Source organism: Molossus molossus, unplaced genomic scaffold (assembly GCF_014108415.1).
Source record: "Molossus molossus isolate mMolMol1 unplaced genomic scaffold, mMolMol1.p scaffold_m16_p_10, whole genome shotgun sequence".
NCBI classification, from domain to species: domain Eukaryota; kingdom Metazoa; phylum Chordata; class Mammalia; order Chiroptera; family Molossidae; genus Molossus; species Molossus molossus.
The window spans coordinates 93,626,237-93,643,153 of record NW_023425345.1 but is presented as its reverse complement, the minus strand read 5'-3'; the positions used below and the strand labels follow the sequence as shown (position 1 = coordinate 93,643,153).

Here is a 16,917-nt window from a genome sequence, read left to right as displayed (position 1 = left end):
CATGAATTGTATACTTTAAAAAGGACGATCTTATGTTAGTAATTTCACCTCAATTAAAAAAAAAATCTAACTTTATTTCCATCACCTGAATGAAATTTTCTAATCATATACTCCCATCTTATTTTTTTGGTATGGGTGTTTGTTTCTATTTAAGAATTTATACATATGTGAAACAAAGGTAGAAACTCAAAAGGTCCAAAAAAGCATATATTTTGGAACTACTTCCCATCCCTTTTGCCTCATTTGCCTCTCCAAATACTACCAATGTCCCTAATTGTTCTGTATTTTTCCAGGTATGAATATAGACTTGCTTTCAATCTATTTGCTTTGCACTATATACACATCCTCAGTCTGAGCCATCCTCTTCTCAAATACTGTTTTGCTCATTCTCTTGATTTTTTTTCCTTCTAGAGTAAAATTAAATCTAATTCTCATTCCATTTCTTCTTTTTTCGTATTTTCCACCGTTTTCTGCTTTCTGATTTCTTCATATTTATTCTTGTCTTTCAATCTAGTCTGCTGTTTAACCTAAGCACTGAAGTTTTAATTTTAATGACTCATTTCTAGTACTTTGTTATTTTCTAATTATGCCTGAACTTTTATTGATGAAGTTATATTTCTTCATTATGGTTTCTATTCCTTCTTTTATCACTTTATATCAGGGGTGGGGAACCATTTTTCTGCCAAGGGCCATTTGGATATTTATATCATTCACAGGCCATATAAAATATTTGGTCAAACATTTAATTAACTCATCCCTAATGTGATTGTTGGAACTGCTTCTCTTTGGTGAGGTGTGTGATGTTAGCTGGTACTGATGATGTTGCTATTTACAACTGCTTTTCCAGGTTTGCATTGGTCAGTCTTGCGATGGTAAGTTGTGAAAAGAACTGCTCGCAGTAGTAAGTTGTTCCAAACACAGGTGCTTATTTCAATGCCTGTCTCCTCAAAGTGGTAAATTCATCATTGCTTATGTAACATTTATAGAACGCAAGCAATGGGAGGTTGTTGTACCTAGTTTTCAGCTCATCAATACTTTGCAGCTGAATGATTTCGTGCTGTAGGTTATCAGGCACATCAGCTGGTTCCACATTGAACTCTGTAGCATAGATGTTCAATTCTATTTGTTTACTTTCACGTCCTTGAATCTTTAATTAAATGCCTCAATTAGTTTTGCACATTTACCAGTATATTCAAGTGTGGTAGAAGGCTTTTGTCCTTACAGACTGAGGAAATACACCCTGTTAATTCCTTTCAAGTTACACTTTCCACAGCCTTAATTTAGCTTCAAATGAGTTCACATTTGAAAGCAGGGAGCTGAGAAGCTGGTTGGGACCCTGCAGCTTGACATTCAGCTCTGAGAGTTTCTTGGTAATATCTGCCATGAATACCATATCACACAGCCACTTGCTATCATTGAGTTTCCTTAACAGGTTTTCTCTTCATCTCCATGAACTGCTTGACTTCATCCCACAGTTTGTAAAACCTCATAAGCATGTTCCCCTGACTCAGCCACCGCGCTTCACAGTGATAAACAAGATCACTGTACTGAGTCAAGATCCTTCAGTAACTCCTTAAACTGGCAGCTGTTAAACCTTCTGTTTTTAACAAAATGTCAGTACTGTTCACATCACATTGTTAAGCTGCAATGACTGTGCACAGAGACGTCCTTGGTATATGATGCAGTGGCATATAATTAAATCACTTAGACTGAGACGATTCAGTTCTTTCTTGATGAATGCAAATAACCCTTTTTGCGAGCCAACCAAGGCTGGAGCTCCATCTGTAGTAAGGTCACTTAACTTCTCCAATGTTAGCTCAAGTTTTTTCATTGATAAAACAAGTCTCTCAAACAAGTCCTCATCTGTTTAGTGCCATGCATGGCTTCCAGTGACAGCAGTTCCTCTCTCCTGTCAAACTTTGCAGTTATTCCACGAATGAAAACAGCCAGTTGGGCAGTATTTGTTATGTCTGTTGTCTCATCACAAGCAAGAGAGAAAAATTGGAAATCTGCAGCATCCTTCACTGTTTTTTCAATATCTTGTGCTAAGTCAGTAATCTGATCTGAGACAGTTCTCCTAGACAAACTAACACTCTGAAACAATTTTACTCTGTCTGGTGCTAACAACTCTGCAGCAGCTACCAAGCACTCTTTCACAAACTTGCCTTCTCTCTACATGAGGCCTTAGCTTCGGTGCTATTAGTTCACTCACTACATAACTCATTTGAATAACGTCTCTGTCATAACAAGGCCCAGTGAAAGTGGCTTGTTGAGATTCCAAACCCTGCTGAAGAGCATTGATTTTATCCAGATGCATTTGGCCTCCCTATTTATTGAGTTTAGCATGTTTGAGCAGTAGTGACGTTCCAGATTGACCTTTTTCATTACTGCTGACACATCACCACTAACTAGGCACACAAGTTTGCCCTTGACTTCAACAAAAAATAATTATTTGTCCATTTTTCTTAGAAAGATCGACACTCTGCATCAACTTTTCTTTTCTCAGTAGTTGGCATTTGTAGACATCACACCACTTAAGTTTTAATAACTATCCAGTGTGTGTGTCACCAGCGACATGATTTTGCTTTGATCGCTCGCTGTTCTAATCCTGCATCTTGGATTTCAAACATATCCAATGTTCGTATCATTGACTCTTAAGGTCTTTTCTGTGTACTGTAATTTCCTTAATCTTCATCTGAGATTCAGTTTTTGCAAGGACTGTTGATCGTGGATGTGTAGATAAAGTTGGATTAGACTTTTTTTGCAAGGATTGTTGATTGTGGATGTGTGGATAAAGGTTGGTGTCGAGCCCTGGCCAGTTTGGCTCAGTGGTTAGAGCGTCGGCCTGCGGTCCGGAGAGACTGGGGTTCGGTTCCCGCTAAGGGCACGTACTTCGGTTGCAGTTTGTCCCTGGCCCTGGTTGGTCGTGCGGGTGGCAGCCACTCGATGTGTCCCTTCACGTCGATGTTTCTCTCTCTCTCTCCCTTCCTCTCTCTCCCTCCCACTCTATCTGTACAAAAAATGGAAAAAAATATCCTCGGGTGAGGATAAAAAAACAAACAAACAAAAAAAAAAGGTTGGTGTCGAAAATGATCCATAGTTTGCCACAGTGTGTTAACACTTTTGCAATGTGTACATTCCCGGCTTGCCTGACACTGACTGTCCTCTGAGTCACCACAATACAGGCAGATGGGCCACAGGCAGAGGAGAAGCATCAGTGTGTCCCATCATGTACTTGTGTATCCTGTCAATCCCATAATGGACATTCCTTGCTTGTCCCTCAAAATTTATGTTATTATTATAATTCACTTAATATCAATATATGTTGCTATGAAAAAAAATTCCTAGATTTTATTGAATTTTGAGTCCCGCCTGTGGTTGCCTTGGCAGGGCCAGACCAAATGATTTCAAGGGCTTTATACGGCCCGCAGGCCGGACGTTCCCCACCCGTTTTAGTGCAATATACCCTTTCGGTTGTGTATCTTTGTACTATCAATACCCAAAATAGTTTTATTTGTCCTGATTATAAAAAGTGTGCTAATAGAAAAATATTTATTATGTGGAAAGTGAGATCACCAGAAACATTACTACCCAGAGTTGTATACCCTGCCAACACTAGAAAATAAAAAATGAAAAAAAACAAAAACAAAAAACACCTCAGGTAGAATCTGTATTTATAACTTTTTTCTTTTTCTTTTTGGTTTGGCAATAGATCACACACATCTTTCTCTATAATTAAATATAAAGCCACATCATCATTTACAATGAGATGTTTAGTTTTTTAGGTTTGCTATGACAAATTACTAAAAACTTGGTAACATAAAATAACAGAAATTGATTTTCTCAAGTTCTGGAGGCTAGAAGTCCAAAATCAGTTTAGGCAGGGCCTTGCTCCCTGTAAAGCATAGTTCTCAACTTTCCTAATGCCGTGACCCTCTAATACAGTTCCTCGTGTTGTGGTGACCCCCAACCATAAAATTATTTTCATTGCTACTTCGTAACTGTAATTTTGCTACTGTTATGTCTTAGGTGACCCCTGTGAAAGGGTCGTTTGACCCCCAAAGGGGTCGTGACCCCACAGGTTGAGAACCGCTGCTCTAAAGGCTCTAGAGTGGATCCCTCATTGCCTCTTCCTGGCTTCTTGTGGCTCCTGGAAACCCTTGCTGTTCCTTGGCTTATAGCTGCATCACCCCAATCTCAGCCTCCATCTTTATATGCTCTTTCTTATGTGTGTGTCTATAACAGAATCTCTCTTTTCTCACAGAAAGACTCTAGTCATTGACTTTAGAACCTACTATAATCCAATATGAACTCATCTTAACTTGATTACACATGCAAAGGTCACAATAAAAACCTTACACCGCCTGGCCAGTGTGGCTCAGTGGTTAAACATCGACCCATGCACTAAAAGGTCACCAGTTCGATTCCTGGTCAGGGCCCATGCCCAGGTTGTGGGCCAACTCCCCAGTGGGGGGCATGCAGAAGGCAGCCAATCAATGTTTTCGTTCATGAATGTTTCTATTTCTCTTTCCCTCTCCCTTCCTCTTTCTCTAAAATCAATAAAGAAAATACATATTTTTTTAAACAAACACCTTACACCACAGCCAGGCCAGTGTGGCTCAGTGGATTGAGCTTTGTCCCATGGACTGAGAGGTCCCGGTTTGATTCCCGGTCAGGGCACATGCCCACGTTTTGGGCTTGTTCCCTGGTTGGGGGCATGTAGGAGGGGGTCGATCAATGTTTCTCTCTCACACTAATGTTTCTATCGCTCTCTCTCCCTTCCTCTCTCTCTAAAAAAATCAATAAAAACATATTAAAATAGACACATACCTTAAACCACATAATTTATACTAGTTTCCCGTCTTGAGTACAAATAGATACTGAGTACAAAAAAAGAGACCTGAGATTCCAGAGGCATACTCCAACTCTTACCTTAAAACTCTTTATAATAGGGAACAGGGAATTTCTGTATTTGATCTATCTGTACTGCTAGAAGAGATAATAGGTCTAGCTGTTTTGGTTTTCAATTTTTGAGGCTATGAGAAATAAAATTACCTAGTGATAATGTTCACAATACAGTATTTGATACAATAGTTGCATAGGTGCAGCAAAAACTGCCCAATACAAAGTGATAAAATAATGGGTAAAACTTCTCAGTGAGTTTCAACCTCATTTTAACCACTAGAGGGCTACCTTAATGTCATTTGATTTCTGATCCCTTAGCCATTCTATTTTAGAATCACCAAGTACTATGACTTAAAATAACTATGTTTATTCTGCAATAACATCTCATTTTGATACTTACCAATAAATAATTATAAAATCACATTATACACCTGAGAACTTTATAGGCAGGAAAATGTGCTAATATACTAACAGTTGAAGGGCCAAAAGTAGGCTAACATAAGAAAATTGAAAGTATATCATACTTCTTGGTTAGCTTTTATATTGATGGACTTACGTTTTAAGTGTTCCAGATGTCATAAGTTCAGTCACCAAAACAATGCATTTCTTTCCTTTCACCGTGGATTCCCAGGAATCATAGAATCGAACAATATTGGGATGCTGAAGACCCTTTAACATTTCAGCCTCTTCTTTAAACCTCTGTCTCTCAGACTTCGTTAACTTTCGATCCTAAGATCAAAAATGAAAACAAGACGTGGTTTAAAATAATAAAACACCAAGTTACGGTTAAATTTAGATGGTAAACATGTACTAAATTATAAAGATCAAAGTGTTAAAACAGAAACACTGTTTAACACTAAGTTTACTAATAACTAATAATTTCATCAGCCTATGATTTGAGGGTGAAAAAACAGGCTAAAGTATATTTAAGAAAACTTTAGGTTATAAAATCATGCTTGAGATTATTTTAGTATCAGTAGTATTAATGTATGCCTCAGACACAGTCTCAATTTGTATGTTCAGTTAACTTATCACTTCCGAAACCAGTCATCTATTGCTAGAGATATTCAATTTAATGCCATGAAGCAAGTATGGATTTGGGGGGTAGAAAGGTCTAAATATAAACTCCAGTTCTTTTTTTGCTTTGGTTAAAATTTCCTTCATGAATACATGAATACATACCTTCATCTCACAGGACTGTTGTAAGAATTAAATAATCTACTGGGTATGCTTTCATCACGTTTGTTTGTTTGTTTTTTTATCCTCATCCGAGGACATTTTTTTGATCAGATAGAGTGGGAGAGAGAAACATCGACGTGAAAGGGACACATCGAGTGGCTGCCACCCACACGACCCAACCAGGACCAGGGACAAATTGCAACCAAGGTACATGCCCTTAAAGGGAACTGAACCCGGGTCTCTCCGGACCGCAGGCTGATGCTCTAACCACTAAACCAAACTCGCCAGGGCTCATCACATGTTTACAGCACCTGGCACTTCACAGGTTAGTTCCTATCTGAGATAAACTGGGGAAAAACACTTAATATGTTGTTTTTCCCTTAACAAGGTCCTATATATACAAACTCTGAATTGTCATGTAAATTAAAATTGAAACTCTCTCTCTCACATTAATATTCTGTCAAAAGAATACGTACTTTTAACAAAATATTCCAAGTATACAATAAAGTAATGTCTCCATCATACAGTTAAATAATTAAACATCACAAACATAATTAAAAGCCCCCTATGTAATTAGATTGCCCTTCCCATCACAGTTCCTTACCCTTGAATAACAACTACCCTGAATTTGAACATACCATTCCTGTATAGGTTTTTACACTTTATATGAAATGTTAAATTTTCATAAATAATGTTATAGCATGTGTATTCTTTGGAAACTTGCTTCTTTACCACTCAATACTGAGATCATCCATGATGGTATACAAGGAGACATTACAAGACATCTACCATATTATTATAACTTGGCTCCATTCATTATTATTGCTACACAGTTATCCACTGTCTAAATATACAGGGTGGGCCCTGGCTGGCTTGGCTCAGTAGTTAGAACATCAGCCCGCGGACCAGAGAGTCCCGGGTTTGGTTCCCCCTAAGGGCATGTACCTTGGTTGCAGTTTGTCCCTGGTCCCGGTTGGGGTTGTGTGAGTGGCAACCGCTCGATGTCTCTCTCACATCGATGTTTCTCTTTCTCTCTTTCCCCCTCTCTCCCTCCTGCTCTATCTGAAGATAAATGCAAAAAATGTCCTCAGATGAGGATTTAAAAAAGTGTATACACACACACACACACACACACACACACACACACACACGGTCGGGGAAAGTAGGTTTACAGTTATTTGTATGGACAATGATGCAATAATTAATAAATAATAATACAAGAATAAACTCTGGTTTCATGTACTCACAACTGTGAACCTACGCTTGCCACACCCTGTATTAGATTTATAAAATCTATTAATGAATCTTAAAGTTCTTCCCCATTTCTTTGTTATTATAATACTGTAATGGTGTTGCAGTTAATCTTGGATATACATTTAAGGGTGTCTGTAGGACATTCATTCTCTTTCTTTTTGTTAACCCTCAACGAGGATATTTTTCCATTAACTTTTTCTTTTTAGGTAGAGTGGGAGGGAGGGAGAGGCAGGGAGAGAGAAACATCGACCTGTGAGAGACACATCAATTGGTTGCCTCCTGGTGGCGAGGGATGAACCTGCAACCCAGGTACATGATCCTTTGGTCCATGGACCGACACTAACCACTGAACCAAACTGGCCAGGGTTCTTTTTTCTTTTTAAATTGATTTTAGAGCAAGAGGAAGGGAGAGAAAGAGAGAGAGAAACATTCATTTCTTGTTTCACTTATTTAAGCATTCATTGGTTGATTCTGTTATGTGCTCTGCAACCTTGGCATATCATGATGGTCTAGCCAACTGAACTACCAGGTCAGGCCAGGACATTCATTCTTTTTTTTTTGGTACGTGCCCCTAGCAGGACTCTCTGGTCCACAGGCTGACGCTCCAACTGCTGAGCCAAACCAGCCAGGTTAGGACACTCATTCTTAAACTTGGGATCCACAAAACCCTTTATGGCAGGTTTGTGAACATATATGAAAACAAATAAACCTTTTATTTTTCACTTACCATGAACTGAAATTTAATATCTCCTTTGAATTATTAATGTATACACCTAATAACATTCAGCAGTACCTGTGATTTTTGTTACTAACTGACCTAGATTATTCATATCACATAACAGTGGTTGCAGATTATATCAAAATAGCATTTACACAAATCATTACTTTCAAGATATGACAAGTATTAAACTTTCAGTAGGTTTTATTACCATGCATTAATAATGTATACTATATCACAAATTTAAAAATTTTTGATAACTATTCAATATTAATTTCCATTATAATCTTATGTATTTTATTGTATGAACTTCAAATATTATTCTAGCTTTCACCAGCCTTCAAAAAAGATCTGAGGCATAAAAAAAATATTAAGAACAACTATTAGGACATATGGCTAACAGTAGAATTGTTGGATCATAGGGTATAGGCATCTTTAATTTTCATAGGTATCAACAAATTGCTTTTCAAAGTGATTGTACCAATTTACTCTTCTAATGATATAGTCGCCAACAATTAGTACTATCAGACTTTAATTTTTGTCAATTTGATGAGTGTAAAGTTATATCTTGTTGCTTAGATTTTTAGAATCAATAATAAGCATAAGAAGCTTTTTTTGTCTTTGTAGATTACTTAAGATTCCTCTTCTGTAAACTGTCCAATCATATCATTTGTTGCTTTATCTTATTTGTAGGAGTTCTTAATATATTCTAGATACTAATCTTTTACTGATTTTATGAGTTACAAATATATTTTCTAAATTGTAGTTTGTATTTTCACCTTCTTTATGATGTCCTTTGATTCACAGTTGTTATTTCACTGTAGTTCAACTTATCTATCTTTTTTACTTTGTGGTAGGTGGATTTTATGTCTTCAGTAATTCTCCCAGATAGTGAGACTATAATTTTTCTTTTACTTTTTAAATATAAATTTGTTTGCCACACTTGAGAATTTATGTGTTGAGGAATTTACCGGCTTATGTAAAAATAGGACTAGCTATTACTTTTTTTCTATATCAACCAGTAATCCCAATACCACTGATGAACAATCCATCCTTTCCATATAGGTGCAGTTTTATTTTTGAATTCTATATTCTGTTCCAATGGTCTGTCTACTCCTGCACTAATAACACTGCTATAGTTTTAAAATAATTCACACCTGGTAGGAACACTTTCTATAGCACCCTCCCCCAATTTATGTTCTAAATTATCTTGCTTTTATTCCCATGAGAAGACTTTTATTATTTTATTTATTTATATCCTCACCCGAGGACATTTTTCCTTTTTTTTTTTTTTTGTTGTTCAGATAGAGTGGGAGGGACAGAGAGGAAAAGAGAGAGAAATATCGATGTGAAAGGGACCCATCGAGTGGCTGCCACCCACACGACCCAACCAGGGCCGGGACAAACTGCAACCGAGGTACATGCCCTTAGCGGGAGCCGAACCCAGGTCTCTCTGGACCACAGGCCGATGCTCTAACCGCTGAACCAAACCGGCCAGGGCAAGACTTTTCTTTTCATAACACAGAAATCATAGGATAAGCCAACTAAAACTATCAGGTTATCAAAAATTTTAATTAAAGGCATATTACTTGGAATGACACTGTATAAAACCCTTTTCCCCAAGTAACGTATATAGATTTTTAAAACTTTGACATATAACTTGCCTACTATTAAAAAAACAAACAAACACTATTCTAAATCATCCTTCCCCATCTTATACATTATTCCCCCCAATGTTTTAGTTCTATCCTATTACTCCTTAAGTAGGCACCATTATAATTATTAAACAGTATATGCTTATATATCTTTATTCACCATTCCACTTTGCTACTTACTCCCTTCTCTGGGTTCAATTTTCTTCATTTTTGAAATAAATTTTTCAAAATTCTTTAAGTAAACATCAATTAGTGGCATAATCCTAGGTTGTTCGAAATATTTATTTCATCTCTTGAATGATAGTTGAGATGGATATAGAATCATAAGTTGGTTTATTTTTCTTTCAGCACTTTTAACATATTGTTTCATGGTGCCTTGTATCTACTGTAGCTGTCAGTATAAGTGTCTTCCTTGTAGGTTATCTGCATTTTCTCTCTGGTTACTCTAAACAATTTTTATTATTTTAAATTGTGCTCTGCACCTTCACTATCATGCATATAGTTTTTTAGGTAAACACATTTAAGTATTTGTCTTTAAGTCAGAAAAATTCTCAACTATTATCTCTCTGAATATTGCATCCTCCTTTTCTCCATTCTCTTCTTTGTAAGATTTTATATGTGTGTTAGTTTGTATATATTATGGGGGGGGGGGGGGAGTGAGGAGGTGAGAGAGACAGAAACTTTGTCCTTTATATCTTTTCATTTCTCTCTCACTTTTCATTTCTTTCTCTCTGCTACCTTCTGGACAATGTTCTCTGGACAATGTTCTCAGATCTACTGTCTTATTTACTAATTCTCTCTTGAGTTATATCTAACCTGCTTATTTTATTACCTCTTAAATTTTTAGGTACAAAGGACATGTGGCAAGGTCTCAGCCCCTGATCCAGAAATTAAGAGATGAACACAAACCAGGTGTACACTCTCAACTGACCTTACAAGTCTTGGAAGGCTAGATATATAGGTGAGAGAGGTATATATTTGAATATCCACGAGGAAAACAAAACATAAAGTCAAGCAGCCAGTCATTAAAAGTACCCACTGAGGGTCTTGATAAAGGGAATTCTGTCACCACTCCAGTCCCTACTTTCTCCCTAGCATCCTAAACAAAGCTAGGGGGATAAAAGATTGGGGTGGGGGTGGGGGCACTTACTGAAGCTTCAGTAGGGAAGGAATGCTCCTGCCATTGCACCATGCCCAAAGCCTGGAGGACAGATTTTCCCCTTCCCCTCAGTTGTAATCCTACATGTGGGATTGTGAATGAGCCATGATTACTGACAGCTCAATTTGCAATGATCTCCTCCCATCTCCACACTCCATGCCTGTTTCATGAACAAGCAGGTTTTCCCAGCATCCTCCTCAGAATTTCTTCTCTCTCTGGGTCCTGCTCCATCTCTAAATTATCACTGCAAGATTGGCCTCTCTGGAAGTTCCATAAAAGCTCCCTTTCACAGCCTTTTATCACTTCATTTCACTCCCAACTGGAGGCTACAACCGTCCACAAAGTCACATACCTCATCCACTAAGACTAAGATGCATGGCAGCTTAGGTATTTCATCCTGGGTTATCCTTCCAATACATTCCTTTCCTGGAGGACAGACAGCCAATGGACAAGTCAAAGCAACTGGGGCCAGATGACTGAGGAAGGATGGTACTTTTCATTTAGTTTTTAATCATGAAGCATTTTCATTTCTTGAAGCTCTGTTTGGGTCTTTATCAAATCAGCCATTCACTACTCCTTCCAACACCACCTTGATGTTTTAGTTTTTAGCCCGTTCTCTTATAATATAACTTACTTTACAGACTCAGTTCAATACCATCTTTATCTCAGTTACTGGAGACCTAATTTTGCCTACTGTTTTAGCTGCTGATACTCACTTCTGTTGGTTTGTTTCTTCATGTGATTATCTCAAACTGTGATCTGTTTGTTGGAATATCCTCAGTTGTGAATTTATCCCACTATCTTCTAGTTTGTCATTTCATTTCATTTTCCTCTTCAAAGAACAACTATATTGGATCTCAATTCCAATAACTGCTTGAGCTTGAGACTTCTATCCTCAGATAGACAGTAAAACTGTGCCTCTTAGTTAACAAGCTTGGCAACTGTCCCAGAAAAGCCCTAGTGTCAATTCACACTTTTCCTGCTCTGGTTTTACGTTTCTTCTTAGTTTTCAGACCTTGGAGATTATCCTTACATTCGAATAAATTCAGCTATGCACTAAAAATAATAGGTTTTTGTTGTTCTTTTCATCAAAATTTCAAAATAATAGTGTTTTACAGTAGCACGTTTTCAGCTTGCTTAGTTTTCCCTTTACTGACAATAGGGTTTCCCAATGTTTTTTAAAAATCTTGTTCACCATACATTCTTAAATGTTCTTCATTTAAGGGAAATTTATACAGAAAAAAATAAGAAAAATCTAGATCGCTTGTTGACTCACTTATCTATTATGAACCTTACAATAGTTGTATTAAGAAAACTTATTTTAAATAAATTGTGAAAAGTTAGCTCAGTTTCAAAGCAATTAGAAGACAGTAATCACACAAACCAAATGAATTATATTCCACCTATCATTGAGTGATATTTAATTTTTATATTTTAATATACTACAGTCTACTCAACTGATTATCTTGATAAATACTCTTATCTTGTGTAGCACACATTTATTTTAGTTTTAGTAATTTTTGTACACCTTCATAAATGTTTACTTAAATATTAAATAATATTTAGGTACACTATGTCAGACAACAGGATATGATGAACATCACAGATGATCTCTGCTATCCTAGACCTTACAGTGTGCAGAGGCAGAGACATTAATTTTTTGAAGTATGATGAAGAGAGAAGCATTGAGTACTTTGAGAGCATATCATAAAAGACCCAATTCTTTGTTCACAAGTATGCATTAACTAGAGTTAGCTAGCCTTTTAAATAAAAGAACCACTATCAGCAGGTTACCTGAAAAATTAAGTGAGATCCTAGGTATGTAAGCATCCATAGTTCTAGTCACATACTACTTGAGATGCTTAAGACCTTTTGCTAAAGGCAAACTTGGGAATGTAGGATAGACTGGAGGAGAAAAGACTCAAAACATTAGTAAGAGTAAGCTATAAAATTTTAATTAATTTATTTAAATGTGTTTTTTCACTCATAGTTTAGAACTGCTGGAAAATATATCAGACCACTGTAGCTGAAACTTGGAATACATATTATATGGGATAAGGTAGTATATAGTGCTTAACAGCGACAACTTAGAAAGTTAACTTCTGAATAATTTTCTATATAGGACTTTCACATAATTCTTTATATGGTTTAAAAAACTTACTGAACCTTCTATTGTAAATGTTTTCTCTCAATCAGTATATGTAATTTTAGACAGAAATTGTCACTAGATGTGAACTAAGACTGTAGCATAAATCACTCTATATTGTTACTTAAAGTTTAATTATAATTTAAAATTTCCTTTAAGATTGTTCCTATCATGTCTATAATTCCAAATTTTTAACAATGTTCTAAAGTGCACAAGGCTTGTAAATTCTTTCTGCTGAAAATTTACTCAAAGTAATTTATGTCTTTCTCTACTACCACTATCCTATTTCAAGCCATCATCATCTCTTCTAGATTCCTGCAAAACCTACTAAGTCGTTTCCTCACATCTAATCTTACCCTGTACAATATATTTTCCACTTTGTTCTTATACAGCCAGAATATTTTTATATCACTTTAATCAATTCTAAAGTATGCCTACTAATTCTTAGAAATACAATATTTCACATTTTAACACCTCTAAAATTAGAATGCCATACTATTAAGAGTTTCAGATTCAATGAAATATTATATGCCATAACTCTGTTTCAAACTCTTTACTGGCTTTCTATATCCTTTAGGATAAAGGTGGAAGTCATTGTGACCTATGAGGTCCCACACTGTACGATTCTTGCCCACTCTTTGAGCCTAATTTTTGGTCACTCTAATCTTTTCCATCCTCAAACATGCATGCTTCTTCCCACTCAGGTCCTTCAATCCAGGATGCCCTTTATCCATCTATAGTTGCCTACCTAATGACCAGTCATTGTTCAAAGATCAATTCATTTCCTCAGGAGCATTTTCCTTGACTGCCCCTCACTATAGGTTAAATCATCCCCCCTCCACAATGATATGTTTTCATAAACTATGTATATGCCTCTTTCAGAGCATTTAGTCACAAAATAATATTAATTGAGGATTATTCTAAAAGCAGTGACAAATCCTTTTTCAGTGTTCCTTAGAATCTTTGCATAAGGACTTGTTCAATAAGCATGTGTTGAATGAATCCACGAATGTGCTTTCCATAAAAATTAGTTTGTGTATGTATTAACAAGCAGTCAGCATTCCCCCAAGGATAAAAGAAATTCCTATTCCTAGGATTTTAAAAGAAAGGTGAGAATTGAAATTGGGCCTCTGAGTCTTAATAAATCTAACAAAACTCAAAAACAATGACCAATTTGCAAAAATCAAAGCTGTTAGTTGCCATTTTTGATTTTTAAATACAGTATGTAAAAGCTCATTGTAAAAAAGATGCCAACTACTTATTTATAGCAAAGTATAAATAAAGAAGAAAAACAAACAAACAGGATCTTCTTCCTCACCAAAAATCTACCATTTTTTCTTAATACACTAAATGGCCATCTTAAAACTCTATCGGAGTAACATTAACTTTTATTTAATTTTGTATATAAGTCATTTATACTGTAAATAGAAGTTATTTTATATAACGGACATTTTTATCCTCTTTGAAATTATTTATGATTTTAAGGGGTTTGAGAACCTTGCTTAAATCTTTAATATTAAAAGTATTTTTTAATTTTTATTTATTTATTTATTTATTTATTATTTTATCCTCACCCGAGGATACTTTTCGATATTTTGTTCTGATAGAGTGGGAAGGGGAGAGAGAGAGAGAAACATCGACGTGAAAGGGACACATCAAGTGGCTGCCACCTGCACGACCCAACCAGGGCCGGGGACAAACTGCAACCGAGGTACTTGCCCCTAGTGGAAACCAAACCCAGGTCTCTCCAGACCGCAGGCCGACACTCTAACCACTGAGCAAAACCGGCCAGTGCTAAAAGTATTTTTTTTAAAAGAAATATAGTTGGGTGGGTACAGATTATCAACTAAGTGGGGGAAATAACCCAAACAAATAATTTGGTGTTTCTTCCAATAACTTGTCAACATCTCAGAGAACATTATTTTGACATCCAAAAGAATTTTTAAGACAACAGTAAATTAGATCAAAATTAACATAAGCATCTAGACCAGTAAGAGCAGCTGGGGTTTAAAAAATTTTGCCAAGTGTTTGCTATTTATTAGCTGGCTGTTTTATTTCTGTTCTCATTAGATATCAGAAAAACCTTGTAAGATAGGTAATATTACTTTCTTTTAACATATGAACAGACTTAAAAAAAAATTAGCATCTCCCTCAAATTTACATGAAAAGCAGAACCAAGAATTAAATGAAGATTTGATTTAAAGCTCATGTTCTATTCACTATACAAGACAATCTTAAAAATTTATAAAGCTTCTAAAACAATTTTCTTCTTTGAAAAGACATATTGATATTTCAGTTATTAACTAGAAATCACAAAAAGGACTAAGTACTTTACTAAATTACCAAAGGTAAAATAAGAAGAATATATCTTGTTTAAATATTACCAACTTATTATGAAGACAATGATAATCAAATGAAATTTAAAACAGATTAGCCACTATTGCTTTTTAGTAGTTTTCTCCCAGCATTATCAAACTGGATAGTCCTGGGGGCTTGTGACAGTATTCCAACTGCAGCATTCATTACCTTCAGTGCACACTAGAGCTGATGTAGCCAACTCACTCTATTCATTTCATTCATTTCTTTCCACCTACATAAAATTGTTTTGACAGGCTAAATGAACAAAACCAAGGATCATGTCATATGACTTCCCATAACATGTACAGTTCCAGGCTGCTGAGAGTTTGGGCGGGGGGGGGGGGGGGGGGGGGGGGGGGGGGGGAGCAACAACTGAAACAATTGTTCATCTCAATACTATCCAAATAGGAGTGCTCAGTAGAGCTATTTGCTGATGCAATTTCTTCTTGGGTTAGAAACACAATGTTAATATTTGGTACAATGGCCTTACAGCAATGTACACATCTTCAGTTCCTTGTTTTTAATAAGTTACTGTATTTTAAGCATCCCCAAGAGGCATTTTCTCTTTATTCCTACATTTATTTCAGTATTTTCTAAAGGAGCAATCCTGTGTCCAGGAGCAAAACTTCCAAATAAATTGTGACTGAAACAATGAGATTTCATTAATTAAACCTGAAATATTCAATAATTAAAGCTAAGATCTGTACATAAGAAAATATCTGGCCCTCAAGTATTATTAACATTTAAATGCCAGTAGCATTTTATTTTTAGCAATATTAAAAATGTTACTAACTTAAGACCTTATATGATAAGTTTACATATCGAAATATGGGTGGAGAGAAGTGCCTGAAATTCTTTGATTAAAATATTTTAGGTCAATATTGGGGTGCTCCCTCCTTATCGTTTTCTGCACCACACTGACTTAGCAAAGACCTGGTTATCTATTCCATCGTTTAAAGTGATACTAATTACTGGGTGTTGGGATATAGAAATAAAAACTTGTCTCCAGGCAGAGAGAACAGCAGTTTGAAACACTGCTTTCCAACCAATCATGGGTTTCAATTCCATTTACAGGGGGAAAAATTCTTTTAAAAAATTATTCTGTATTTTGAAAGTAACCATATAAAAATTACTTAAGTCTGGCATATCTCTCACAGGCCTACATGGTCTAATAACAACTCAAATATCATACTTCTTTTTATACTTCTAAATACTTCTATCTACTAAGTATTTTGCCTTTTCATCTACAGGTAACTTGTCTTCTTTTGAAACTCCAGAATAACTAAAGATTGAAAGCTTGGGGAAAGAACTAATAGAAGCAAAATAAATGATTCTCATGCAAAACCGCAACTGTTAACAACAAACATTTAACAGGATTTTAAGGTGTTTTGAAATACAATATGAAAATTAAAATGGATTTTATGTGGCCAAATCAACAGAGTAAACTACTAATACAAATTTCTTTATGACTTTCCAGTCTGGCACCCTTAGAGAGGAAGTGGGTCTATCCCAGAGAAGAGAGTCTGTATCATTACATTTTCCT

At 36.0% G+C, this 16,917-nt stretch overlaps 1 protein-coding gene across 12 annotated transcripts in view; it reads right to left on the bottom strand.

Moving 5' to 3' along the window:
• WNK1 (WNK lysine deficient protein kinase 1) overlaps nucleotides 1-16,917 on the bottom strand; it is a 145,842-nt gene that overhangs the window by 80,516 nt on the left and 48,409 nt on the right. For all 12 annotated transcript variants that reach the window (XM_036252532.1, XM_036252531.1, XM_036252526.1 and 9 more), the window contains exon 2: nucleotides 5,462-5,634. In XM_036252532.1, coding sequence (XP_036108425.1) covers nucleotides 5,462-5,634 — 173 coding nt within the window. The remainder of the gene's footprint in view (nucleotides 1-5,461; nucleotides 5,635-16,917) is intronic.